The 27,987-nt window shown below is 37.8% G+C and overlaps 3 protein-coding genes and 2 long non-coding RNA genes across 6 annotated transcripts; 2 read left to right on the top strand and 3 right to left on the bottom strand.

Annotated features, from left to right (window-relative positions):
* Positions 1-340: 340 nt before the first annotated feature.
* LOC123875597 (2-amino-3-ketobutyrate coenzyme A ligase, mitochondrial) lies at positions 341-8,399 on the bottom strand. The gene is made up of 9 exons (XM_045921524.1): positions 8,298-8,399; positions 5,229-5,389; positions 4,707-4,772; positions 4,507-4,608; positions 3,723-3,930; positions 2,861-3,041; positions 2,159-2,351; positions 1,597-1,774; positions 341-1,132 (listed from the first exon to the last, which is right to left on the bottom strand). The coding sequence occupies exons 1-9, from the start codon at positions 8,326-8,328 to the stop codon at positions 972-974; spliced, it is 1,281 nt and encodes a 426-aa protein (XP_045777480.1). The 5' UTR covers positions 8,329-8,399; the 3' UTR covers positions 341-971.
* On the top strand, positions 7,600-27,732 carry LOC123875610. Its single transcript, XR_006798183.1, has 3 exons — positions 7,600-7,609; positions 14,778-14,780; positions 27,526-27,732. It is a non-coding gene; the product is annotated as an uncharacterized LOC123875610 (long non-coding RNA).
* On the bottom strand, positions 9,334-15,824 carry LOC123875592 (alpha-amylase 2-like). The gene is made up of 9 exons (XM_045921517.1): positions 15,650-15,824; positions 14,441-14,617; positions 13,708-13,859; positions 13,049-13,229; positions 12,332-12,447; positions 11,431-11,938; positions 10,923-11,123; positions 10,144-10,305; positions 9,334-9,466 (listed from the first exon to the last, which is right to left on the bottom strand). Exons 1-9 carry the CDS (start codon positions 15,650-15,652, stop codon positions 9,455-9,457), a joined length of 1,512 nt encoding a protein of 503 aa, XP_045777473.1. The 5' UTR covers positions 15,653-15,824; the 3' UTR covers positions 9,334-9,454.
* LOC123875605 (protein twisted gastrulation) lies at positions 16,913-24,783 on the top strand. 2 transcript variants are annotated; one of them, XR_006798179.1, is made up of 6 exons: positions 16,913-17,416; positions 19,828-20,034; positions 21,089-21,224; positions 21,831-21,899; positions 24,077-24,274; positions 24,345-24,783. XR_006798179.1 is itself a non-coding variant. In XM_045921534.1 (5 exons), exons 1-5 carry the CDS (start codon positions 17,212-17,214, stop codon positions 24,183-24,185), a joined length of 726 nt encoding a protein of 241 aa, XP_045777490.1. In that variant the 5' UTR covers positions 16,913-17,211; the 3' UTR covers positions 24,186-24,783. The 2 variants fall into 2 exon arrangements, 1 of the variants encoding a protein (XP_045777490.1); XM_045921534.1 differs by having other exon boundaries at positions 24,077-24,783.
* On the bottom strand, positions 25,384-25,981 carry LOC123875607. Its single transcript, XR_006798180.1, has 2 exons — positions 25,672-25,981; positions 25,384-25,437 (listed from the first exon to the last, which is right to left on the bottom strand). It is a non-coding gene; the product is annotated as an uncharacterized LOC123875607 (long non-coding RNA).
* Positions 27,733-27,987: the final 255 nt, after the last annotated feature.

Raw genomic sequence — 27,987 nt, 5'->3', positions numbered from 1 at the left:
CTTGGTTTTATTTCTTCTTTACTTCTTCCGAAAGTGGTTCCTCTTACGTTGAAATGTATAGAGCGCATTTTGGCGTTGCTTAGACTAAGTTTCAGTTAAAACGAGACAGATTTACGCCAGCCGTATAGCGCTGTCTTGTTTTAGCAGTGTCTTAAGTCTGAGCAAAGTCAAAGTGCACTCTATAAATTTCAGCCTTAGAGGCTATTTATAAAAGGCGCCCAGAGCAGGGGCATTACTGAGAAAGAAAGATTTTGCCTTGCCAAACTTTTACCAACTTGAGTTATTTGGAGTAACTCAAGATTTCGAGTTACCTATCTAAACTATTAAATCAAAGACCAATTTAATAAAAAATCTTTACTATTTATTAAAAGAAATATACCAATACTTATATAACAGATATTTATTTAATAAGTCATACAAACAGTATCCGAAAAAAAACCCTTGCAACGTTTTAATTATCACCATTATGTATATCACATATTCTTACAAATTCAATAATTGACAATCAAAAAGTGTACAATGGTACCTACTTATTTCAAATAAATGACTTTGACTTGGAAGAAACTTCAAAGCCTTTCGGTAACTGGTAAGTTATTTTATCAAAAAACTAACTGACTCGCCGCTACCTACTCGTATAGAGTGTTTATAAAACAATTCCTAGTGAGGGTTTTACGTAGAAAAACCTATTATGCAAATTCAAATTTTAAGCTGTACGTTGATATTTCAGCCTGTTATTTTATCATTTTACAGACATTCGTATAACTATAGTCTGCGACAGGTTAAGATGGCAATCGGAGTACCTATGAGGTGGGGGGAGCCCCGCTCGCCCGCCTTGGGTTAGCGCAGAAGCTGCGCGGGGCGTCCCCCCGCCTCAATTTCAACATGTTGCAGACTATTAGATAGGCTTCAGTATTTTTTTTCTGTCACAATTTTTCCCATTTATTTTTTCGCGGTCTGAAATGGGCAAAAAACTACGATTTAACAAGTCCGATGTTCCTGCCGACGTCTGCGAACGCTTGCACGGCGCGGTTGACGTCATCGAGCGTGTGCGCTGCGCTTATTTGCACGCGTACGCGCGCTGCGCGCTTTGGTACCACTGGGTAGCTGAACGCTACTACGTAGATACCGCGCTCTGAAAGGAAAATATTTTCATATGAATTCTATTTTCTGATTCATATCGAGAGTACCCATCTATGGATCATGTTATTCGAGAATCGAGTCCAAATAGTAGGTAGGTATAATATCTTTTTCATATAATGTAAAATAGATCAGAAGAGGTGTGTAGAATATCTTAGGTAAGGGTAAAGTTTTACGAGTGGGTTACTATATCAATAAAACGTAAGTAAGTACTTAGGTACTACATCTATGATATCATAGACTTGATGATTTTAAATCATAATCGTTAAAGAGGTAGATACTTTTTAGAATATTGGCAAACTTCACACAAATTTTTAGAACATTATGGAGAAGCCTCAGGCACGCGGGTTTCCTCACAATGATTTCTTTCACCGTTAATGCAAGTGATATTTAATTGCTTAAAACAAACAATACCGAGCACCAATGTACCATGGCTCTTCAACGATGTTATTCACTTACCCAGCATTCCAGCTGCTAAGTCCACCGCCAATGGCGCCTCGCCCACCATCACAGGACAGATCGGGTGCTCATCCCCCGCTACAGTGAGTCCGGCCGCCTTCATCCCCTCGCGGAAGACGCGAGTGTTCTCGCGCAGGCGTTGACGAAGCGAGTCGCTGTTTTCCACCAGATCTAAAGACTGAAACGGTTAGGAGTTGATAAATATTCCGCTTTTTTTAGGCCCGATTTTATGCTTTGAAGTGAAAAACTCAGTTGTGCTGTTCCTACTCCAATAGGTATTATTCGGTTCTTTCAGTCTAAAGAGAAATCTAACTACATGGTTTTGGTCGTTGTCAATTATTAGTCATTTTGTGTGATTTAGTCCTAGACCCCAGTCTTACATGTTCAAACAATTTGTTCTCATATGCTTCATCATTCGGTATCGAACTTGGTGGTCGTCTATAATATTAAATTCGACTAGTAGGTAGGAACACGAAAATAAATCCATACTATCTAAATTAGTATCTAAACTAAATCCCTATAGAAGAAATTGTGGGCACCCTCTGTAATTAATATTCTTTACCTTTAAGGCAGCCGTGACGATCGCAGGCGGTGGTGCGTTAGAGAATAAGTAGGGTCTGGAGACATTCCTCAGCAAAGTAACAAGTTCCTTGGGCCCTGTGGTGTATCCTCCCGCGGCGCCACTGACAGCTTTGCCGAGTGTCGAGCAGATAATATCTGCTGCTCCGTTCACGCCGCAGTATTCCTCCGTTCCTCTTTAAGAAAATAACAATAACTCTTTAGGAAACTACAAGCAACGCCACAAAGTAGGTAGGCTCGGATCGCAAAAGATTTTTTTATGGATTTTCAGTACGTCCGAGAAGTCGAAAAAAAGTCGATTTACGTTAGTCTACCTAATAAAGCTTTCCTATCCTTTTTTGTCAGCTTTTAGCAGGAAAAAGAAGGAAGCGGTTCCATGATAAAAATATAAGGAAGTGACTGCGCTTGACCGCAAAAGTTTTCTCTAGCCGACCGCAGGCTATCAGCAGCGAGAAGATTACACCGCATGATGATGTCTTTTTGAATGTAAAATAAGATGTTTACGAAATTAATTATTTTTAAGGCACTATTCAAATTATCATGAGCTTGAAAAATTTCAAGAAGTCTTGTAGTCGACCTATAAAAGCCTTATCTTGTGGAAATGTATGGCTTCAGATTTTTTTTTGACAGATGAATGTTGTATCCGTTCAGGCCTTACTAACATTATCAAAGTTTTTTATCTCACCTTCCAGTTTTTCCAAAGAAGCCAGTAGCATGACTGTCATCCACTGCCAACAGTCCCCTGTACTTATCAGCCAAGTCTCTCAGTCCTCGAATAGGTGCTACGGTGCCGTCCATGGAAAACACTCCGTCCGTGATGATCAATTTGAGCCTGGCTTCGCTGTGAGCTAGAAGGTGTTCCAACTCTGGAATTAAAAGCAGCGTCTTAATACTTCATTCACTCTTTTTTTCTTTATCTGCTGGGCCAGCAGGTTACCAAGGACTTTTTCAGTAATTGAAGTAAAACAAATCAGACCACATGGATCACTCCACTGGAAGAAGATTCGAGGTAGGTACACAACAGTGTTTCTGTAGTTCCATCGGGTTGTATACAATAAGCTGGAATCCAAAAAAAAAAAAAAAATATTACTGTCATCGCAGTCCCATGCTAAACTGGTAGATCTCTACCAACCCACATCAAACGAAGAAAGAATATGGTGCTCTCAGAAATGTTTGCCTCACTCAGCTCATTTTAACCTACAGAAAAGGGTTTTTGTCGATGTTGGTATAGCCGTCCGCGTCGTAAACTGCTGAACATAGATTAGAATAGAATAGAATAGATTTTTATTCAAATAAACTTTTACAAGTGCTTTTGAATCGTCAAATAATTTACCACTGGTTCGGAATGCCGTTCCTACCGAGAAGAACCAGAAAGAAACTCGGCGGTTGCTCTTTTCAATTGTTCAATTTACAATAATATTCTTTATTATGATTATGATCTATTATCTTTATGATTACTTATAGGGGCTTCCAAATGGTAGCGAAAAGTTCATCCAAAAATCAAAAAGGAACTTTATTTCAATTTTGTGCATCGCTATTCCCGTTACCTTTGAGATCTCTATGAGGATAGCGGAATTTCTGCGCCTTGCACAGTCGCACCCCGTCTATGATGGAGGCATGGTTGAGCGTGTCAGAGAACACCGCGTCTTCGGGAGTCAGCATCGACTCGAAGAGGCCGGCGTTCGCGTCGAAGCACGACCCGTAGAGGATCGCATCCTCGCGGCCGTGGAATTGGGCGAGTCGATTTTCTAGTTCCTGTGGAAGATTTCAGCAGTTTAGGTAGGTATAATAAAACTAACCTTTACTTACTTCGTCTCCCTAATAAAAGAACTCGAAGTTCAGAACTTCTTCGTGATTTTGAAGACATTTTTTAGCAAATTTTAAAATGATTTATAGCACAAAATATTTCACCGTGTTTCGACTTTAGATAGGAGCGTTCGCACTTCCCACATTATTTCGCCAAATGTGAATTTATTTTGAGGAAAAATTCACAAGTGCAATCTTTTGCTTTGCTTTTGGAAAATCACTATTGCTTTTTTCAAGAATATAAAACCTACTTATTATAGAACACATATGTTGAACATAGCTTAACCCTTTCAAGCTCTCGTATTAGGAGTAGGTAGCTACTTAGATGAGAAAAAATTATAACGGGATGGGATTTGAATCGTCGTCGTCGACTTTTTGAATTCAGCTGTCTAGATTCAAAGATTCATAGAAACCAGTGGACCTCACAGTTTTAGGTTGGATCGTACTATAACTTTGCTCAATGGACTTCACAGTTTTTAGTTTGTACATAACACATTATTTTCTTGGAATATGGACTGTAACTACCTTATGAATAGTTTGTGTTCCACAGATGAACCGGACTGAGCTTAGTCCAGCACCATAATTCTTTAAGCCTTCACGGGCTGCTTCCACTACCTCAGGATGATTCTGAAAAATAATAAAGTAGGCATGTTAGTTTTTATTTTCACCTGTTTTATAGCAAATCAAAAATTATTATTATTAGATGATTTCTGAAGTTCACTTACCGATAAGCCCAGGTAATTGTTAGCGCAAAAGTTCAGGAACTCTCCTTTCGAACCTTGCACTTTCACCTAGAAAGACGAATATTAATTTACTAGCTTAAATGCTCGCGTCTTCGTCCACGTAAAGTACACAAATTTCAAACCCCTATTTTACCCTCTTAGTGCTTGAATTTTCAAAATTCCTTTCTTAACCAATGTCTTTTGAATTTTTAAAAGTCTATTGATGCTAAACGATGCAAATCCATTCAATTTTAAGTGACACAAAAACAGTGTTACAAATAATCAGTCAAGTGCGAGTCGGACTCGCACACGAAGGGTTCCGTACAAGATATATTGATCTTTGTTATTTAAGTATCGGCAATAGAAATACACATCCTGTGAAAAAGTACCTATCTATTACGGTTCACGAGGTACAGCCCGCTGACAGACGGACGGAGGACGGACGGACATCAAAGGCTTAGTAATAGTGGTAATAGTCTCCCATTGGCACTCTTCGGATACGGAACCCTGAAAAGAAGCACCGACCTTGGTGTCCTGTGGTGAAGTGAGGATGCGCTCATGTTTCCACGTCTTAGCGCGCTTAATTTCTTGAAGCCTGTCTTCAAGGACCTCGCGCAGCTTGGTCACTCCCGCCCGTTCTTTCTTGTTCAACTCATGTAGTTGTCTAGTTTGTGATCCAATGGACACTAGAAACAAATTGTTAGAAGCTTTTCAGTTAGGGCTTTTAATTCAAGGCTAGAAATAATATCATGAATGAGACGGAGTTCTTCGACTATCCTCCTACCATACTTTGGCGACCTACCTGGCACAGTGGTGACTATTGTGATCTTATGTGAAAGGTACCGGGTTCGCTTCCTGGCAGGGATAATTTGAGAATTTATAATTTCTGCATTATCTCTGGTCTGGTCTGGTCTCACCAGACAAACCATCTACGGCCGTGGCTATAGTTATCACCCTACCGGCAATGGCGTGCCGCCAAGCGATTAGGATTTAGCGATTTAGATTTTCGGTACGATTCCGTGAAGAGACCGATAAGGGGTACCTACTTATTGGTTTAATAAAACTGCCATACCCTTTCCAAGTTAACTCGCTTTCATCTTTGCAGCATCACTTACCGCCAGGTGAGATAATAATCAGGGGCTAACTGGTAGACAATAATATTAAAAAAATAACAGATGAATCCTATATATAATCCGATGAAATATAACCTACTTATAGATAGATAATCCGATGAAATAAGTATTCCGACTTGTAAGAGCTCCAAAGAAACTTAGTTGGAGGGAGGCATATCTAATAACCACTGTGCCTACAACCTTAGAATACCTAAGGTTCGATTCTTAATGTAAGCCTACAACATAAAAAATCCGAATAAGTACCTACTTAAATACTTACATAACCATAACTTTGTTTCACTGAGAAGTGAGAACATCCTGAAACGAAGACTAATGTGCGAAAATGACAAGGACGAATTTAACACCTAGGTAAGTAGATACCTATTTGTTATTTATTAGTGTACGATATATTTGTCACTAGCTGTGCCCGCGACTTCGTTCGCGTGGAATAGTGACTTTTCGGGCAGCGTGATTCTTTAAATTGACATAGGTAACTTTTTTATTTATGAACCGATTGACATGAAATAAACACTAAATGTTAAGTGAAGCTTACTACAATATATTAGTGAAAACCGTATCTAAATCGAATAAGCCGTTTCTGATATTAGCGTGCACAAACACACAGACAAACAGACAAAAAAAATTTAATTACAATTTTGGGTTCGGCATCGTTATATTAACAACCCCTGCTACTTTTTTTTATATATTTCCATTGTACAGACACCACGTTTCTACAAATTTATTATATGTATATTGTATATAGATAATAAACCATAGTTAGAGACCAGAAGCTATCTCTAAGTATATATTATACCTAGGTACAATTTTTGCGCATTCACATCGAAATATTGCCTACTTAAATATAATTGTGTCGAGGCTTTTTCCTCCTTCGTCGATATTATTTCATTGAAAAATATTGGGAAGGTTAAAATATAGGAGCAGTTTGAATATATTTTTTAGCACGTGGTGCGTAACACCAAAAAATATGGACTCCTTCAACTCACATCATCTTACAAGTGTAAATTAAAAATTTTCAACACCCCCGACAAATCATTTTCAAATAAATAATTATGTATATCTAGGCAACGTCCATCTTGACAGCTTGACGTTTGTCAATTGGCACTTGAATATTATGAACCTAAGGGTTATCTAACCTTCTTTTCTACAAGAAAACTAGAAAATAGCTGATAACTTTTAAACGGCTGAACCAATTTTTTTGGATTATAGCTAAGAACACTCTCGATCAAGCCACCTTTCAAACAAAAAAAAGTAAATTAAAATCGGTTCAGTCGTTTAGGCGCTACGATGCCACAGACAGATACACAGATACACAGATACACAGACACACAGATACACAGATACACACGTCAAACTTATAACACCCCTCTTTTTGGGTCGGGGGTTAAAAATTAGCAGGAAGGAGGAGGCCTGACTGCAGAAGGATATCATGGCTTAAAAATTTGCGCCGTGGTTTGGGAAGACCATGAGATCTCTATTTAGAGCAGCGATCTCGAAAATTGAGGTCGTCCTGATGGTCGTCAACCTTCGATTCGCAAGAGAAGAAAATATCTGTAAAATATTGCGTCTTATTCGTTGTATAATAATACAAATCTAACTTTGTAAGTAGGTACCTAACTCGTGCACTAAAGTAGGTAGGTAGGAACTATTATAATTAGTATATTCTGTGTTCGTACCTAAATGCCTAAACCTCAGATAACACCTGTAAACAATGAAATTACCTACCTGCTTATTTGTCGCATGTAAATTAAATTACTCTCATCTGGCTTTTACAAGGTCGTCCCAAGTACGATAATTGGCAAATTATTTATCGTTATAGTAGTTAGTTTAGTATTAAAATGGGCATTAGGCACTATTATGTATTACGAACGTACTCGTATGTAGGTACTTATTAGGGCTAAATAGGTGCGAGAGCGCAGAACCACGCAGAACTTATGAAATTAATAACTGCACAATACCTAATTGTATAAAATCGGGTTGCTTTGAATAAAAATCTCGTATTACCTATCAACTTAGATGCCTACACTCTCGAAAAAAAATCGCTGTTTTTTAATAGGTATTATTATCCTTACGTAATATACAGGCTCTACATTGTAGAGCCTTCTTTAAGTTTGAAAGTTCTTTTAATCGCATATAATTTTTGAGAGTATTATGTTTCTTGATACTTTCTAAACTAGTAGCATAAATTATAATAACAATTAAGTATTTTTTTCACCTCACGAAAAATCACATTCGCCAATTTATAAAACTCCAATACTTACCTACATAATAAGTTAAGAGGCGGTCGTCCTTAGCATATAAAATGGTGACATAATAAGTAAACAATCAATTATTTCATTATAAACTTACTTTAACTAACACGTTTAACTAAGTTAAGTACCGAAATGTTGGCTATTTGTCTGACAAATATTGAGTTTTTTGAAAAGAGAAGGTGTTTTACGTTATTAAACCAAGATTAACTTACGTATGCGCAGGAGTTGAGAGCGTAGCGCCATCGCGTCGACTGGCAAGCAGCGGGCGCGGGGCGTGGCAACATTCAGCCGGCTTTTTCGTAAAACCAGTCACGCCAGTTGAACGTTCTGTTTACGATACAACTCTGATTTGGGGCTGAATAGTTTATTAACCGCGGATCTGGATTGTATTAATGACTACAATTCTTTTCAGACACGCAAATATATTCGGTGAAGTGTTCTAAACCCCGAATCGTTTTCAGTAACACTAGATACTACCTACCTTTGATTTGACGGCCTCCCTGGTGAGCGCTGTGGACAAGTGGGAGGTCCCAGGTTTGATTCCCGGTAGGTGCAATTTGGAAATTTATATTTCCTTAATTGTCTATGGCCTGGTCTGGTGGGAGGCTTCAGCCGTGGCTAGTTACAACCCTACCGGAAAAGCCTAACGCAAGCAATTTAGAATTCCGGTATGATGCCATGTAGAAACCGACCAGGAGTATGGGCTTAATGAAAGTGCCATACCTCTTTCAAGTTAGCCCGCTTTCATCTTATACTACATCATCACTTACCATCAGGTGAGATCGCAGTCATGGGCTAACTTGTATCAGAATAAAAATAAAGATACAGTAAAAAAATGCATCCATACTCCACAAGTCATTGAAGTTGTTGGCATCAAAGTTCAAATCAACGCCAATAATTTTACCACCGTGTGACTTCCTAAACTATAGCCACAGTTCCCAATAAAACATTGTGGGTAATATTTTATACTTAGGTACAAGTAGGTACATGGCCTGGACCCTGGTGAATCGAGTCGTAAGGTGGACGTATGTGGCGTGTGAAATGGTAATCCTATATCTATCTAACAGGGCGATTCAGAACACTCGATTCGGTAAGTTATCGTACGATAAGATATATCTTACCGAATCGAGTGTTCTGAAAACCATCTTATAGATACTGTCCTTCAAATAAGATCTTCTGGGTTTTAATAAATCAAACGTTGGAAATGTAAAATCATGTTTGTATAAAAAAATGTATTGTACCAAAAACAACTAGGTAGATTAAATAAGTAATTTAGAAAATAGCAATTTCTGTACACCACCGGTGTGCTGAGCCTTTTTTTCGGAATGGAAATTTTTACACCCTTTTAACTTCTTAACAGCGTTGATTTTCAAAGGCGACTCTGAAAAAGTTTCAAAAAATTAACAAAAACTCTAAAGGCAGGAAACTAAACTTTGATGTTGTATATGGTAAGGTAATTTATTTATTAGAAGGCTCTACCACCTCTAGAACACTGAAGATAGGTACCAGGAACGCTTCGGTAAAATCTTATGGACGATCGCTTGAAACATCGCTTCTTTTCATCGAAAAACGGCTGATTTTAGATGCTTTGGCTGAGATCTATAGACGCAATTTGATTTTGCTCAGACTTAAGTCAATGTTAAAACGAGACAGCGTTATATCACTGGCAATATCTGTCTCGTTTTAACTGAAATTTAAGTCTAAGCAAAGTCAAAGTGCGATCTATAGATTTCAACCTTTTCAACCTTAGACTTCCATGCGCATCTGAACAGAAGCATAATTATTATAGAGCATTTTCATAGATGCAGATGTACCACTTGAGCTTCTTTTTTAGACGCTATGGCTGCTACCACGACTTAGAGGATGAGGCGATAGTACATGCGCCCGATCTCCATGTGCGAAAACTTATATATAAACTGCCAAGCAAGACCTTGGTCAGCGGCATTCCGAACCAGTGGTGGATTATTTTGACGATTCAAAAGCACTTTGTAAAAGATTATTTGAATATAAAATGTATTCTTTTCTATTCTAATAAAATTTAGTCCTCCTAAGTCTTACCTCAGGTCCAATATGAATAGCCAGCATCATGTCATAATCGTGAGCGCCTATGGATATTTGCGCTCTGCCGTCATTGCCCACTCTGACCGTTTTCCCTTGGCAGGAGTTGTTCACTTTGTTGCCCGATATCACGTCACAATAGGTTCCGGCTGGGAGACAGGTCTGTAAGGATTTAATAAGTTACTAAAGGTGAACAATACTCGTGTCTGGGACTCTTACGTGAAAGAAAAGTGAAATTGAAAAGATTTTTTGGTGAAAGCTAGGTGGAAGTAATAACTTGTGAGTAAGGTTGAAATCACACTGGTAGTTATAAAGGCAATGAAGATGTTATCGCCACGGAAAAAGGCGATTTTGTTGTTACCGTTATCGCGCCAGTTTTGACGCTTGTCCTGATATGAAGCGAAAACAAGCGTTGGACTGAGCTATTGCTAAAAATCTTGACCAGAAATTGAAAATGAGAAGAATCTTTGGTGTAAGTAAGGTGAAAATAATAACTTTTAAGTTAAGGTTGAGGTCCCACAGGTTGTTACTGAAGGTGATCGAGACGATTTTGACACCGCGAAAGGTGGTCTGGCTGTTATTACTGTCCTACTAGAACCTACCTCTTGCTGACACCTGTCCTGGTGGCGACATTACCAGAAAACAAACATTTGATTGAACCATTGCTAAAGATAGGTACCTACTGCTACTGCCCTTACGTGAAATAAAAGTGAAGGTGAAGATTGAAGTGAAAGTGAAAGTTGGTCTATGAAAAGTGAAAATGCTGTGAAAAAAATAACCTGCAAGATGAGGTTGAGGTCCCACGCGTTGTTATTGAAGGCGATGAAGGCGTTGTTGCCGCGGCAGAAGGCGATCTGGCTGTTACCGTTGTCCCACCAGTTGGTGACGCCTGTCCTAGCGGCGGCATTGCGAAAACCAACCATGGCAAAGATTTGACGCCAACGGTGCTGGCATACCCAGCCGTTGCCGCAAGTGCCATCCTGTAGGGAAATAAATAGCGTCCTTATCAAAATCCCTGAGATTTTATAAAAATAATAAAGCTTCTGCTCCAGCTATAACTTATATAAGTATGGATTTTTTTATTTTTTTAATAGTAATTAATTTATGTAGAAACTCTACTATCTCAACCTCTAAAGCTTTTAGCAATTAGCACAATTAAAAAAGAACACATAATTTAAGAGAATCAAGGCAGCGTAAGCGAAGATTTTTTGATTATAGTCCAGTCATAAAATGTAGGACAAGGAATATACTACCTCTAACGGGAGAAGTAGAATTAAAGGAACTCACTGAGTTAATAGATGGAGATATAATATTCTGGTTCCTATCCATTGGCGGTCCAACTTCTGAGTCCAGGAAAGCGAAACTGCTCATAATCTGCGGCTCTCCATACGGATGAGCTAGCAGAAAAGCTATGGCTGCTCTGTATGGCCGTCCCTGCTTGTAGGTTAAAACTCCACCACCGCCACCATGGCCTCTTTCGTTATCATGGTTATCGATAAAGGTTAAAGCGTCTTGGGAAGCTAGGAGACCCCATTGAGGTCCCCAAGATTGTAACCATTTCAAAGCGTTGTTACCTCTAAAGGCATTACTTAAATCCATTCCAACTCTAAACTCTGTGACAGCGGCTAAGGGGGTGTACTCGTCCCTGCTTATAGCTTCCCCTCCATAGTCGATGACTTCCTGGTAAATGTAAGGTCTAGCGTTTGATGGAAAGCCGTGGGCAGTGTTCAGATTTTTCAGTCTATTATAAATTACATCTAAGTCTTGAGGCCACATGTGTTTGGCTGCGTCGATTCTGTTGGTGAATTAGAAGGTACTGTGAGCTTTTGTTTCAATTGTTATGATTTTCGCACGTAGCTATATTACGAATCGTAAGGGGTAAATTATTGAAAAAATCAAGCAATCGTTGGGGATTGTCCAAAAATCTGATAATTTGTTTGGATCAATGAGCAAATCATGCACATTCATTGATGTTGGAAGCGCCATGCTCAGGTTACTAGAGATATCAGGGAATATAACATTTGGGTTTGTCAGAAAATTATGAAAATTATCTTAAATAAAATAATAATAAATAAAAATATTCTTAACGTAGAAAAAAGGAAATCCAGTAAAATCCAGAGCAGATTGTATTTGGAAAATGAGGCGATCACACAATAAGGTGAATTGTTTTGTACATCTTTGATCTTACCTAAAGCCAGCAACGCCTAAGTCGATGAGTTTATTCATGAAGTTAACAATCATGAGTCTCACGTGCTCGTTTCTTTGATTGAGATCCTTCAGACCCACCAGCTCACAATTGCGTACCTGCAATTTGGTCAAGTGCTAATAAATCTTATACCTATTTTAATCTAATACAATTTTGTCGATTTCAACTCCGAATTTCGGATTTTTGTTCACTCTTTGGAAACCGCGCAGTGTGGGACGACCCAGCCCGCTGGACCGACGACCTGAAGAATGTGGCGGGGAGCGGTGGTGCAATGCAAATTGGCGTGATGATCAATTTAATTGGTCTGGTAAAAGGCTTTGGCCGTGGCTATTTACCACCCTACCGGCAAAGCCGTACCGCCAAGCGATTTAGAGTTCTGGTACGATGCCGTGTAGAAACCAAAGGAGTATAGGTTTAGTGAAAACTGCCATAAGCCTTCCAGGTCAGCCCGCTTCCATCTTAGACTGCATCATCACTTGCCACCAGGTGAGATTGCAGTCAAGGGCTAACTTGTATCTGAATTTAAAAACTCAAGAATTCATAGGTGCGTGCCTCGAGCGTCAGCACGCCAGGCTTTACGATAGACTACCTATTAAAGTACAGTGATCGCAAAACAAGTAGTCCGATCTGAACACGTGGCGTATGACTGCGCAATGAATGGGTCACGTGAACAAGTAAGCCCGGCCTGGCTCAACTCACCCTCCACGCGTCATTGACGAAGTCTGAGCCCTGGATGCCACACTGGGGCCAATTGAAATGTTCCCGCGTGTAGGGCACTGCGGGGTAGTGCCACTCTCTGAACACCGCAGTGTTGCCAGCCGTACCGACATTCTCCGTAGGCTCCCCTGTCATGTGGTTGATAACTGCGTCGACGTAAATCCTGAGAAAAGTGTTCTTAGGTACAGTCAAAGGCCTTAAGTCGTTTAGCACCTTGATGATCATATTCACGTGGCACGGTTATGCACATGCATTAGGTTTGTGTGGCGTTTTTATAGAAAAATGACATAAGTGCGACAGGTTTTTGATGCAATAGTTTAGCGGAATTGCTACTTGAATTCTGAGGCCGACCGTACCTACTACCTATTAATAAGCGAACTTATTTATCCCGGGCGTTAAAGTATTGCAAGATCGGAAGCTCTCTACACTAAACGGACTTTCAATTAGGCACGATTCTAGGTGGTCTACGCGGACTAATAGGTAAAGGCACTACTAAGGCCGCGATACAATAGCCAGAGGGATGCAGGTTCAACCAGTTCCGCAATTTTTGATCCGGATCTGGCTGGGTCTACCTACTAAAAAAATATTTCAATGTCAACCAACCCTGGAGACTCTTTACTCGTGAATTTAGTTTTACTTACCTAACACCCGCATTATTGCAACGGCGCACCATGTTAGCGAATTGCCGCTCATCTCCAGACCTGGTCACCAAGTGGTAGGACATCGTTTGGTATCGCTCCCACCATGGCCGATTGTAATTCCTTAGAATCACATTCTCGTTAGGAGGAGATACCTTAAAATGTAAATATAAGTATAGTACGCGACAGATTGCGATGGGATTGGGACGCGCTACACAACCGCACATAATATAGCCCCCGCACTAACCCAGTGTGGACGAGCGTGGGTGACGTGCGAGTGTGCGGCCCCGTCCACCCGTCTCATAACCCGATTGCCAACCTCGATCTGTCGATATTGAATTATAGTTACACCATTTTGGGGCATCGTAGATCCCACATGGGTGAACAGATTTTAATAGGCAAGGCGTTTTTATACGCAACATTGAAAGTCTTCCCAATTCAAAACTAATTATGTAAGTACTGATAGGACGTATAAGGTATGTCTATCTTCTTCTTCCATATATTTATGTGGAGAATGTCTGATAAGCCAATTTATCAATATCCAACAAAATATACTTAGGTAATCGAAGATTTCTTTGGGTAAACCAGCCCTCAGGCTAAAGAAATTACATCTTACAAAATCGTTCCATCTCACGCATCGTTCCATCCGGTTGGTAGTTTCCACTTCCCACTTCCTTGCCACTAAGAAAAATAGCGAAGCCATGTCTTAAAGTTTACTTATTAAGTAGGTACCTACTTGAATTCCTCCAAATCCGCGAGGTCCCAAAAACCGTTCACACTCATCAGCTATGTCATCCCATTTCCACTCGAAAAGGTGAACATTCACGGTTCTGTTCGCTGCATAATACGGATTTTTGTAAGCACTGATCACTGTTGCTGACGCCAAGATGCCGAGAATAACCCCGTACAGCCCCTGAAGAATTTAATGTGTTGAGAAACAAAGTACGACTAAATTACTTAGGTAAGCAAAACGTGTAAGTAAAGTAAGTAGGTAGGTATTGGGGTAATATGTGGCCTAGTTGTGACAAAACGCATATGAATCGATTTCGATTGTTAAGCAACGTTGACCCAAGTCGGTAGCTGGATGGATGACCGAATTTGGAGATCGCTTTTCGGCCTTCTCGATTCCTCCGTGTCTCGGAGAACCGTTAAGCCGTCTGTCGCGGTTATTATCATTATCATCTGATAATAACAGTAGGTACCTACTGTAAAACCTAAGAATCGAAATCTCGTTCTCTCTCTGTATGCCAAATTCTTAAAAAACCAGCAACAATTGGCGGTTCCTCTGGTGCTGCAAATTATTGCCATTGGCGGCGGTAGTCACTTTATATTTTTTTAAACCCCTCCGAGTAGATACGGTAGGTAAATAAGAGAAGAGATGTGTGAATGGTTTCCTTCCCTGTTTTCCGTCCAGATATTATAATATGTTTATGTTCGAGACAGTGTTCGCGGTCGAGAAACGAAAACGAAATCATCCACTAGTGTCTAGACCCATAGAAAAGTCTCTGCTGCAAGAACATTTCTCATCTCTAGATCATTGAACTATTATGTGCTGTAACTATAGACAACGATTTTTAGGCAGTCCGCCACCTTATAATCCATTGAAATAAAAACAGAAAAATAATAGTAGATTTATGTTTCATATCATACATATTAAAATCTTTCATAATAATTCGATAGGGCCGGCTGCACGCACGAAAAAACATGACTCATGCGGCGTTACCTCGCTCTGAGGCGTTCCATGTAAGGCTTGAAGTGAAAGCGAGAGCGCGGAACGAGCGACAAAGAAGCACAATCGGCCTTTGTTGTCACGTTCAACTATCGTCAGTAAACCGACTTTACAGACAACCAATTTTTTTTTTATTGAAGCTTATAATATTCAAATTAAGTAAATAAATATAGGTAATATTATTATAAGCGTTTTCTAACAAATAAGTATATTTACCATCACACGTTTTGAGTCTTGGAAGCTAATTCCCCGAATAAAAGTAAAAATGTTTATCCATTTAAGTAATTAGGTACTCCATAGGTAGATAATCCTTACGATATAAAATATCTGATTGCTATTTTTACGTATTATCAGTGCTAATTACTTATCGTGTCCATATCTTTTAATCGTCTTACATATTTTATCTTGTAACAATACCTAACGCTAGGGAGGGTCCAGGAAAAATTTAAACTGCAGTTCTTCAGTATACTAATTTATAGCACTTATTATATTAGTAAGATACTACTAAAATAGTTCTATTGGATTAATTAGAGATCCTCCATATCTATTCGGATATCCTGTTACCTAATCTAAATGTATAGCTAACCTATAATCATTCTGAACCAGCAGTGAGAGGTAGGTAGATGCACTCGACGATTCCAAAATAGGTAGGTAGGTAGTGCAGTTACCCCGTACTTACCAACTTGTAAAAATTTATTTGAACAAAAATCTTAGTCAAGTAGGTAGGTAGTTACATATCTATGGGTAGTTCATACTAACATTCTTATTCCAATTTGTTCCAATTTCTATTAAATATTTTGAAATAAGATTTTTGATTCTAGTTACTAGTACAACTGATCACTTCGTTTAAATAAAAATTTTCGTTTTCGCTGATTCATTGTCTATTTGAACTTGATTTGAACGATTTGAAGATTAGGTAGGTACGTATCCTTTTTAGTCTAGTCCCAATTAATTTACCATCATAGTTTTTAAATATACCTAACTGGGTAACCATTTAGTATTTTACTGAGTTTGTATATTTTATTCAAAAGAATTTTAAAAAGAAAATTATGTAACTAGAATTCTTTCAATTTTCAAATCAAGCGGAACCATTGTACAGATATCGATTAAATCTATTTATTTAACTTATTCAACGGTCATCTGGTCGTCTTTCATTGCGATTGTATAGCTTTTAGATAAATTCGTTGCTCTGCTGGTTTTCGGTTTTCGTATGGTTTTCGTTCTCCGATATTATAATTTAAACAACCCGCCATTGTACCTACTACCAAAGAGTATGTAATCACTACGTCTACTACGAAAAACTCACAGCCTTCAAAACACATACCAATTTTTTTCAACTCTTTTTAAAGCTCTAGGTTCTAGGTTTTTGAGCCAGTACATACCATAAAGCAAAGGATCAAAGAATGAATGGTTTGGATTTCATATTTACTGTCTTTGTAATTTACAAAATTGTCAAACGTCTCACTTTGCAGTTTGCCAGTTGTCACTGTCAAATGAATATTTTTGTTGCCTTGGTTTGCCTTGTGTTTTTTTAAGCTGAGTGAAACCACAAACTTTATAAAATACGCACAATCTAAAATCTCTCGCTTGTTAACATTTTAAACAATTTGTAATTCTATGAACCTATTTTGATTTCAATTACACGTGTTTTTTTGTTGTCATTTAAAACTTTTGATAAAAAGCATTCTGTAAGAAATAAAGTGCCTAAACGAATACCATAACATTTACAACTGTTATAACTATTATTGATAATTTTAAATACAATTAAATCATTCAAAATGAAGAGTAATTATATTTGTATTATATTGTCGTTCATAAGTGCAGTGTCAATAGTTTACGCTTGCAACGAAGCCATTTGCGCCAGTGTGGTATCCAAGTGCATGCTAACGCAATCTTGTAAGTGTGACTTGAAGGATTGTTCCTGCTGCAAAGACTGTTTCAACTGTCTCAGCTATTTGTATAGTGAATGCTGCAGTTGCGTTGGTAAGTATCAGGGGGCACGGCAGTGCCCCCGCCAAGACGAGCCAAACGGCGGCCGGGGCGCTACGTACCTTTTTCTCGAAGTGTTTCGCCGTATTTTCGACTCGTCATAACTTCGGTCTGGATGACGCTAGAAAGCTGAAATTTTCAGTATAAGGTGTCCTCAGCAAATTTACCAAATATACCAAGTATCAAATATCTAGCTTTTATGGTTACATATTTATTGATACCTAAAATACGCCGATTTCGTCCCTCACTGATGATCATCAAAACCTCTACTCAAAACCTCTAAGGTACTTCCCGAAGTCCTAGAAGACTGAAATTTGGTATGTAGACTAGAAATTGACTACAAACTACAGGAAAATTAAGAAATTGGAAATGCCCCCCCTCTACGCCTCTTATGGGTGAAGCAAATCTGTAAATTCTGTCGCTAGAATGCTGATATTTTCAGGATAAGATGTCCTTGGCAGATTTATTAAACGCATTGAGTATCAATTGTCTAGCTTTTATAGTTTCATATTTATTGACAGTCAAAACTTCTAGTCTGTAATTCTAGGGTACTTCCCGAAGTCCTAGAAGACTGAAATTTGGTGTGTACACTAAAAATTGCATACAAACTACAGGAAAATTAAGAAATTCAAAATTTTCCCCCTCCACTCCCACGTGTGGGGGAAGCAAATTATTTGTAAAGTCTATCGCTAGAATGCTGATATTTTCAGGATAATATGTCCTTGACAGACTTATCAAACGTACCAAGTATCAATTGTCTACCTGTTATGGTTTCAGATTTATTGCCATTCAAAACCCCTCTAGTCAAAAGTTCTAAAGTACTTCCCTAAGTCCTAGAAGACTGAAATTTGGTGTGTAGGCTAGGGATTTCATTCAAACAACAGGAAAATAAACTTTTCCCAGTCTGTACATTTAAAAAATGTGTTTCCTGAAGTCCTAAAAGACTGAAATTTGATATATCTGCTTTAAAATTGAGTTGCAAGATTCCACCCAAACAAACATAGTTACATACATTGCAAGTGGAATAAAAGCTTTTAAAAAAAGAGGTAACGATAGAGAGCGGGCCATGAAAATGATGTAGGTACCTACAAAAAATAGATCCAAAAAAAAAATCTCGGGCACCTGCCAAAAAGAAATGAAATCCCACCAAAAACATTTCATGTAAAATGTTGCCAAGACTCACAAGTTCATAATGCTTTCACTGTTAAAAAGTTATGAGATCTCTAGTAGAGCCAAGCCCCTAGCTGAGCTTAGAATTGCGCTGCCCATGGGACCTATCCCAAGTCCAAAGTATATAGCTCTTAAATGCTCTTGACTATATCACATTTATAACAATAAAGAACAAATAACTCTACTTACAGGCTCTGATTTCACAAACCCTAAATCTTGGTTAAAAAAGTACGGCTTGGCCGTTTAATGTTCGTGAAACTATTACATGACATAACATATTATATTAAGGTCATAAGGAATAGTTTGTTCGACAATTACTAATTTGTATTATACTTCATGATTGTCGCACAAGATATTCCGGGCTTAAATGTCATTTCAGATAAAAGTACCACGAACATTAAACGGCCAAGCCGTCCTTTTTTAACCAAGATTTAGGGTTTGTAGAATCAGAGCTTGTAAGTAGAGTTATTTGTTCTTTATTGTTATAAATGTGATATACTCAAGAGCATTTAAGAGCTATATACTTTGGACTTGGGATAGGTCCCATGGGCAGCGCAATTCTAAGCTCAGCTAGGGGCTTGGCTCTACTAGAGATCTCATAACTTTTTAACAGTGAAAGCATTATGAACTTGTGAGTCTTGGCAACATTTTACATGAAATGTTTTTGGTGGGATCTACTTACTTATACTTGTATATTTGTAGAAATCTTACTATTCTTAGGTATTTCTCAATGAAATATCAAGTTGAAGAGTCTCAAGCTCAAGTTATCAAAACTCAGAGTAATTTTGAGAGTGCTTTTTTATAAAAACAAGGAAAAATTATGAACTTCCATAATGAATTGAACCATTTGAGTAATATGAATACAATTCATATCCAAACTAAGTAATTATAAATACAAAAGTGTGTCAGTCTTATTACCTTTTCATAGCTTATTTTTAACTGATTTTGACGGAATTTGTTTGCATCCAGGAAATCGGCATAGGCTATATTTAACACTGAAAAAGATTACCCAGGGGAATAAAAAAATTAAAACATTCATATAGACAAAGTCATGGGCATCATCTAGTAAAATATTAAATGATTATTTATCCCTTGTATTAAATGTTGTTTATGTGTATGCATCAAAGAGTTAATAATTATTCTAAAGAAACTATATTCTTTTACTTAACTCATTTTATTTAATAATGTTAAGTAATTATTTAATGACATTTTGCTCATTAAAATATTCCTTGTAGACATGTGTCCCAAGCCAAACGACACACAGACAGAGCTATCCAAGTCCTCCTATGTTGAGGAGTTACCAGATAATGTTCCTGGATTGTTTGCCGCATTGACCAGCGACCCAGACCCTCAACAAAGATGGCTCTCCATCACATATCCTGTGGACATTGACTTGTCTGTGTACCGACCAACACCTGAGAGACAAATAGTTTACCATTTACGTAAGTTATTTGATTTACATAGTTACACAATGTTATGATAATTCAGTTGAACAAAATCTCAATCTGAATTAAATTTCTCAATCAGTTTAGTTTGAGATTTTGTGTAAAATTAGTGACATTTTTTTCACTTTCAGCTATACTGTGAAATAGTGGTTTTAGAGCTCTGGTTAAGTGAACCACCTGAGAAATTAGTAAAGTTTTTGGAATTTACTCAATTCCAAAAACTTTACTATTACTATAAATCATAAATAGAACCTAATAAAGATTTCAGTGATAGGATATGGAATAAATTAAGCTAAAACTTATATCCTTATATATTAAACCATTAACTATTTTAATCTCAGTAACATAGATAAAATTAATATTGATTTAAGTATGTATTATGATATCTAAATTCTGAATTGGTTTCTTAATAATAATAATTTATTGTCTGCATCCATTCTACACCTGACCTTCTAGGAACATAGAATCCCCACAGAATATATTCCATTTAGTTACTTGAGTATTTTATTTCAAAGTGAGTCATCCTCTATGGAATTTTCTACCTGCCTGCAACCTTACTGTGCTTATTTGTGTGAATTTATTATGTGATCTTAACTCCTTTGATGACTTATTCAGAAATGTTGTTGTATGAATGCAGCTGTGCTATCTATTCATAGAATTAGTTTATCAGTTAGCTACTCTAGATTATTGTGACTTGTGACCTTCTGGGAATTTTCAGTTAGTTTGTTGGGTGGACATAAAATTTTATATACAGTTATTTTTGTTTCAATGTAGAAGCCTCAGTAGTTCAAAGGTTATTAGACTAGGTTACTTGGACTGAAATCTGGAAGAGTGCGCTCAATAGCAGCTTAAGGGTCTGTTTCACAATCGCCAGATAAACTTTATCTAATGGATAAAGACATTTTGACAGATTCTGTATCAAATTTATTTGTTAGATAAAGTAAGTCTGGAGATCGTAAAACAGTCTCTTAGTCTATCGGCTGGCATAGGCCACTTTGTGCCACCTTTCACGTTTCGCGATGTTGCTCTACACGAGCTATATAACTTGCAGAGAGCGTGGAACAAGACTCGGAGCCGGTGAGCCGCGACATAGTGACGTTCAACTGCACAGTTGCGTACATGTCGCAGTGCATGTCTTGCGACAAGTGTCGCGCCTCCTGTCGCTCCATGGGTTCCAACAGCTTCAGGTAAAGCATCTAGAAGAATCACTATTTTACACATTTACAAATTAAGGTGCGACCACACTAGCAGAGTGGATTAGAGCCAGGCGCGGCGTTTTTCGTGATAATAAGTCAAACTTTACTTTTATCGACTTAGCAAGCACATCCTCTCTGTTTTGTTTTCCGTGTACCAATTTCTACTGTACATCAATTTTACTGTAAACATACATAAATCTGGGTTTAAGTTGTTATCAGAAAGACTACCCTCTTTCACTCCAACTGTATGCATTGGCCCTTATAAATTAACTTAGGTATTTACATAATATAAATAGCGCTGCAATATTCTGTGAATATTGTGCATTTTGACAAAATCTACGTCATGACATTTCCACCATCACCAACTATTTTAAACCTTCAATAAATGTGATGGTACTCCGGGACTCTTGGTTTTGCTGCAACCTTAAATACTACTATGGAAATCAAAAAATGTGCTTTGTTACGAAACAACAGTCTTAAGTTATAGAGAAACTATCAATTTACAATTTGACAGTCCTACTTTAGTTATCTATAGAAGAAGAAACGTTTTCTAGCATAGCTACTTAATTGTCTTAAAAATCTTAAATCAATTTTCAGATGGTTCCATGATGGATGCTGCGAGTGCGTCGGTGACAAGTGCCTCTACTACGGCATCAATGAGAGCAGGTAAGAAGCAACCCTTCGAATCCCTCGCTAATAGGTAATCATCTTGTCAGAGTAGTGTTATCTCTGTCGTTGAGACCGACGAAACGTCACATAGGTATGAGAGAGAGTAGATGCTCTTCGAAGCAGAAATCTCTTTCTAAAGTTTGATATGCAATTTTAACTGCCGGTACTTGTAATCATTTTGTGACTCAATTTCTAAACCTAAATTAATCTAATTGATGAAATATGGCATAAACATAGCTTGCATTTGGAAAATCAAACAGGCAGAGGACGAAATAAAAACTGACTAAATAACTGACTTACAGTGTAGTGTAAGTTGTAGTATATTTTCTCTTTTGCACATAAACTGCTTGTATTTAGTAAACTGTGAATTCAGTTCAAATTTTCAATACGAATACGATACTTCTTACTAGGGCTAAAATGAGAACGGTAGGCTTAGTATAAGATTTTATATATCACCGCGCGAGGTTGGTAGAATTCGAACTTCGAAACACGGTAACGTTAGCGTAAAATGGACCTAGAAGCGCTTGATCGTTTAAAGTCGAAAATTTTGTACCAAGGATTTTAACTTGAAAAGTTTCCGCTTAGAGCACTGGTAAAAGGTATGGCGTTGCAAACGCACCACCCCTCCCCGCCTCGTCTCTCTGGTGCGGTGCGCTGCCGCGCTTTCGAAGTTGTATCGCATCTTGTGGCAAAGTGCAGCGATTTCTATGTAAGATGACACAGTGGCAGTGCTTAGGCGCCGCACCGCCCACGCAACACAGCGTGTGGCTTCACTCTTAGATGTATGGGGAACGCGAACTTTGAAACTAGTGAAGTTAAGGTCTATTTTACTTTAACGCTAGAGTTTTTCGACACTCGAATTCCATCACGTTTGTTGGTGAGACGTAAAATCTTATACTAAGCCTACAGGTAAGACTCCACCTTGCGAAGTGAACTCGTAAGGTAAACAATCGATTTAAATAGAATCTCGCGTGAATAATCCGAATCGCATCGTGTAAACATGCATGTTCTGCGCAGATTTTACTAAAATCGTCACTGTGTACACTTGTGTAGGTACTCTACTTCTGTCTGTATAGGTACATGTTCTTTGTAATTTGGTACATGTTACAAGAAAACAATATTACCAATTTATTTATTAACTAGGAACGCGTATATTATGAATTATTGAATTATAGATTATAGACTAGCTTTTGTCTGCCACTTCACCCGCCATATCATAATATTTAAATAATAATTTATAGCCTACTAGCGACCCACTCCAGCTACGCACGGGTAGCTTATTAAAATTTTCGCAGGGATCTCTAATTTTTATGGAAATAATATATGCATTGTTACTCAGGAATAATGTGCTTACTGCTAGTGAAAGAATTTTCAAAATTGGTTCAGTTGTGCTGGAGATTACTTCCTACAAACAAACTTCCAAACTTTACCTCTTTATTGTAATATTAGTAGGTATAGACACCACTCGGGGATAATGTGGCTATCTATGAATGGATGAATATTTAAAATCGGATGAGTGCATTCGGAGATTGCCTCCTACTTCCATACTGATAATTACCGTTATTACAATAATACTACTGTAATCTCGTTCTGTGATTATCCTTAGAATGTATCCCTTCGCAAATCACTTCAAATCGATCTTAATGACGTTTTAATTAGCACTGATTTAAGTTACAAAGATCTGATATCTTTCCTTAACATTATGAAACCTAAAGCAGAGATCTAAGTTTTATGTATTAGTATCTTGTATCTTGTGGGACACCTGCGCGCCACAAGGCCGGTAAATTAACATACAAATATGCGCGGACGCAACAACAGGTATCAAGTGTCGTACAGGTGTTGTCAATTAATTAAAATAAATCATGTCTTCTAATTTTAGCTAATCAACTAGGTATTGTTATAAACCTTAAATTTATTACCATCGTCGACGGATTTGGCTGAAAAGAATGGAGATAGAGTATACCCTGAATTAACACATGCTACTTTGTACCCCGGAAAATCAAGAGTCCCTACGTGATTAAAAAAACCTATATCCACGTGAACGAAGTTGCGGCCATCGGCTAGTAATTATTATAAATTAAGACAGAAAAAGCGTTGTCCGTGCCAAGCTGGGACGGATTGCTAGTATATATTATACATAGTAAAAATATTAAATCATAGTTTCTTCATTTCAGATGCCTCGCGTGTCCCGGTGGCAAGGAAAGCCCGGACGGTGCGATAACTGATGATTTGTCGTACGACGACCTTGACTACGGGGAGGAAGTCGATGCGCAGTCTGTATAAATTGTGATTTTCACTACTTGAAACTAAGTTTCTTATCACACTAGCGATTTGAGAGCGGTCTTCCAACGAGTTTTGTTTACCTGGAAATCAACTGTAGGGAAACTGTTAGTTGCATGTGCGTAACGACGCATATTATAATGCACGCAATGGGAATAAGTTTGCAAGTAGCCAGTGTGGTAATGACCTTATGTCAACGTGCCTCAGTCATATACTATGGAGCAAACTTTTTATGTCATTTTCATTTTAGTTTAAGAGTAAGGGTGAGTGCACTTTGGATGCGTTTTCGTACGAATTTGACTCGTTCGAACACATACACACTCCCACAGTCTGTCAATTCGCACTTGGCCAGCGTGGTAGACTATGACTCTGAGAGGAGACCCGTGCTTTGTACTGAGCCGGCGATGGGTTGATCATGATGAACACATACAAACAATTCCAACCGTCCAAGTACTATGCGAGTGCGTAGACTCAGTGCGATTTAGTAGTACGAGATTATCCGTGTGTCTGGGTTCGTACGAATCAATTCCATACGAAAACGTATCCAAAGTGTTGGCCTAAGTATTGGAAGTCTTAACTGTGTTTTAATATCAATTTACTCGTATTTTTGTTACAATAAAATTATAACCAAGCATTGAGATTATTTGGTCAGTATGAAATTATGTCTTTCACAGTGTAAAAATCCAGTGATATTATGTCAATTAGAAGAAAAAGACTGTTCGCTAACGAGAATTGGAAAACAATATTTTAGAAGATGTATATACCTACATTATACTTATAATTTTTTTTAATATGTTTTATCAGGTATTCTTACAGATCTTTAAATTGCTTTAATTTTTTCATTTTAATATTTATTCTGTACTGTCCGTCCTTCGTGTATAATTATTATAAGGTATAACTTAGTATATTATAGACGTAAGCAAGCAAACTTTCGTTAAAAAATAATTACATTATTATAGCTCTTTCATTTATTAAATTTGTCATTTTCTTTTGATACTAAAGTTTTAGTAATAAATAGTGCATAGTTTCAGAATGTATTAAAAAATTAGTAAAATATATCGTCCGAAAATTAAAACATGTAATACATATAAACTATTTACTTGTATACTTTTTTAATCTCATCATAATTTACAAGAGCAGTTTTATGTAAGAAAATCTCTAATTAATTTATCATGAATAGGATTAGGTTAAGAATGTTTTGTTCAATCTCACGAGTGCCAAACGCGTTGCTTGTACAAATACATGCCATTTTATACTAGAGGCGTTTGTGCACTCATTCGTACTCGTTTTCGTAAAAATACGATTCAAAGTGGCCGTCGTACATTATGTACGTGCGCTTGTGCACTGATTTGATTCTTATTTTGACGGATTTGTATAAATATGAATCAAGTGGTTGCACAAACGTACGTACATTATGTACGACAGCCACTTCGAATCGTATTTTTACGAATATGAATACGAATCGAATACAAATGAAAGCACAAACGACCTAAAGGTAGGATAAGAGTTATGCGACCGCGACGTGCTACGGCTACTCGCGACACGTCTGAGATCTATAGTGCGAACTTTAACTTTGCTGAAGACACTGTTAAAACGAGACAGTGTTATATCGTTGACATAAATCTGTCTCGTTATAACTGAAACTTAAGTCTGGGCAGAATCAAAGTACGCTCCATAGATCTCAGGCTGAGATTTATAGAGCGTACTTTGACTTTGCTCAGATTTAAGTCAGAGTTAAAACGAGACAGATCGATGTGAGCGTTATAATGCTGTCTCGTTTTAACAGTGTCTTAAGCAAAGTCAAAGTTCGTTCCATAGATCTCAGGCTGAGATTTATAGAGCGTCCTTTGACTTTACTCATACTTGTCAGAGTTAAAACGAGACAGATCGATGTGAGCGTTATAATGCTGTCTCGTTTTAACAGTGTCTTAAGTCTGTGCAAAGTCAAAGTACGCTCTATAGATTTCAACTTTAGTGTCGCGTCATTCACTTCATGGATAAGTGTGATATTGCATGTCGCAGTTGCGTAATAATATGTATAGTACGCGACAGGTAGAGCCTCATATCCCGATTGCCATCTCGATCTGTCGCGTTATATAGGCGCCTTAGAGACAGCAAGTATATATTTCTCATGAATCTAATACTACCATCATTTTAATTTAAATAAACATTTAATATGACTAAGGAAAGGATTTTAAGGATGAAATCCCTAATAAAATCCTTTATTGAAAATCCGTCATTTTTCCAGTTAGGTATATCCATGCAAATTTTTATGTAGGCTTTCATTTAAAAAAAAATACTTGTTTCCGAATTTTTGGAAATTCCTTTTAAGGGTTCTGTACCTCAAAAGGAATAAAAAAGGAATCCTTATAGGGTCACTTCGTTGACTATCTGTCTGTCAGTCATGTCTGTTAAAAAAACCTTTAGGGTCTTTCTCGTTGATTTACAATCATGAACTTCGGCAGGTGACCTGGTCAGAACAAGCAAAGGGAAATATTTGCGTGAATTTTTGGTTCCATCGCAAAAAAATTAAAGATTTGTGTTACAGAAATAATTAGTTTACTAAATCACATCAAGATGGCGCTGTTTCGCATTAACGTTAAAAATTTTATCATACTGGTTTGAGATTTACGATACTGGTACGATAGTGCGGAACCCTTCGTGTGCGAGTCCGACTCGCACTTGAGATTTTTATGAACGTTTTTGATCTGTGAGATATACTGTGCTAGTTGTCTCTTGGACTAATATTTAAGTTACGCCATTTATTTAGGTCTGATTAAGTTAATGTTAGTGTTAGTCGAATCAGAATACCTTAAGTGCCTTATAAATTAATGATTTTACTCCTATTTGAATTATACAATAGTATGCCTTATATTTAATTAAGTAATTTGGAGATATTTTGTCATTTTTGGAAACGTTTTACATTGTATTTTTATAATATTTTTTTTTTAATAAACTGACTACTGCGAAGTTTATAGACTTTTATTAATAAAAAATTTCAATGCTGATGATTTGATGATGATGCTCCCACCGCCGTGGGAGGCTTCGGCCGTGACTAGTTACCATCCTACCGGCAAAGCTATGCCACCAAGCGATTTAGCGTTCCGGTACGATGCTGTGTAAAAAACAAAGTAGTATGGGATTCATGAAAACTGCCATACCCCTTTCAGGTTAGCCCGCTTCCATCTTAAACTGCATCATCACTTACCACCAGGTGAAAATGCAGTAAAGGGCTAACTTGTATCTAAATAAAAAAAACCTTTAAGTAAACTAAGGAAAACTAAAGTATACCTGTGTACTGCCACTTTTATAATTCGATTCGCAACGGCGAGATTCATTTCAGCAGAAAAGCGCAACCTAACGTTGACTAAAACCGAGTGTACCCAATGAAATAAAGACCTTATTGCTTTACGTTAAGATTTTAAATACAAGAACAACAGCGACTCGTGCTATCTCGCTCATAATTTGCGCATACAAAACACGCGTAGGCAACAACCAATAGTGGACGGACGCACGCTTTGATTGGTTAAGATATTTTCGCGCCATTCAAAAATAAGATTTCTTCGCAGGACGTAACTTACATAAGTGGTACTGGACTTCGTCTGTGATGGCGTTTGCTGGCGCGCGTGCTGTGCTTGTTTGGAGTGTTTTTTTTGTTAAGAGTGGCTGGTTTTTGTGTTAGTTGGTGTTTTTTGGTGGTGGAACTGACTGGGAAGCGCTCTAAAGGGGCGCCGCGCGTATGTCGGCGGGCGCCAGTGCAGACGGAGTCCATACTTGTATAAAATTCAATGACTGGAAAATATCA

Source organism: Maniola jurtina, chromosome 20, assembly GCF_905333055.1.
Source record: "Maniola jurtina chromosome 20, ilManJurt1.1, whole genome shotgun sequence".
NCBI classification, from domain to species: domain Eukaryota; kingdom Metazoa; phylum Arthropoda; class Insecta; order Lepidoptera; family Nymphalidae; genus Maniola; species Maniola jurtina.
Note: the sequence above shows the minus strand (reverse complement) of the source record. Positions and strands in the feature narration are given on the sequence as shown.

Coding starts and splice junctions, on each gene's coding strand:
- LOC123875605 (XM_045921534.1), top strand. CDS start 17,212: ATGAAGAGTAATTATATTTGTATTATATTGTCGTTCATAAGTGCAGTG. Junction 21,225..21,830: donor ATGGGTTCCAACAGCTTCAG/GTAAAGCATCTA, acceptor ATCAATTTTCAG/ATGGTTCCATGATGGATGCT. Junction 21,900..24,076: donor TACGGCATCAATGAGAGCAG/GTAAGAAGCAAC, acceptor TCTTCATTTCAG/ATGCCTCGCGTGTCCCGGTG.
- LOC123875592 (XM_045921517.1), bottom strand. Junction 13,230..13,707: donor TGCAATAATGCGGGTGTTAG/GTAAGTAAAACT, acceptor CACTTTTCTCAG/GATTTACGTCGACGCAGTTA. Junction 12,448..13,048: donor TCGTCAATGACGCGTGGAGG/GTGAGTTGAGCC, acceptor ACCAAATTGCAG/GTACGCAATTGTGAGCTGGT.
- LOC123875597 (XM_045921524.1), bottom strand. CDS start 8,328: ATGGCGCTACGCTCTCAACTCCTGCGCATAC. Junction 3,042..3,722: donor TCCTCATAGAGATCTCAAAG/GTAACGGGAATA, acceptor TTTTAATTCCAG/AGTTGGAACACCTTCTAGCT. Junction 1,133..1,596: donor CTTAGCAGCTGGAATGCTGG/GTAAGTGAATAA, acceptor TTTTCCTTTCAG/AGCGCGGTATCTACGTAGTA.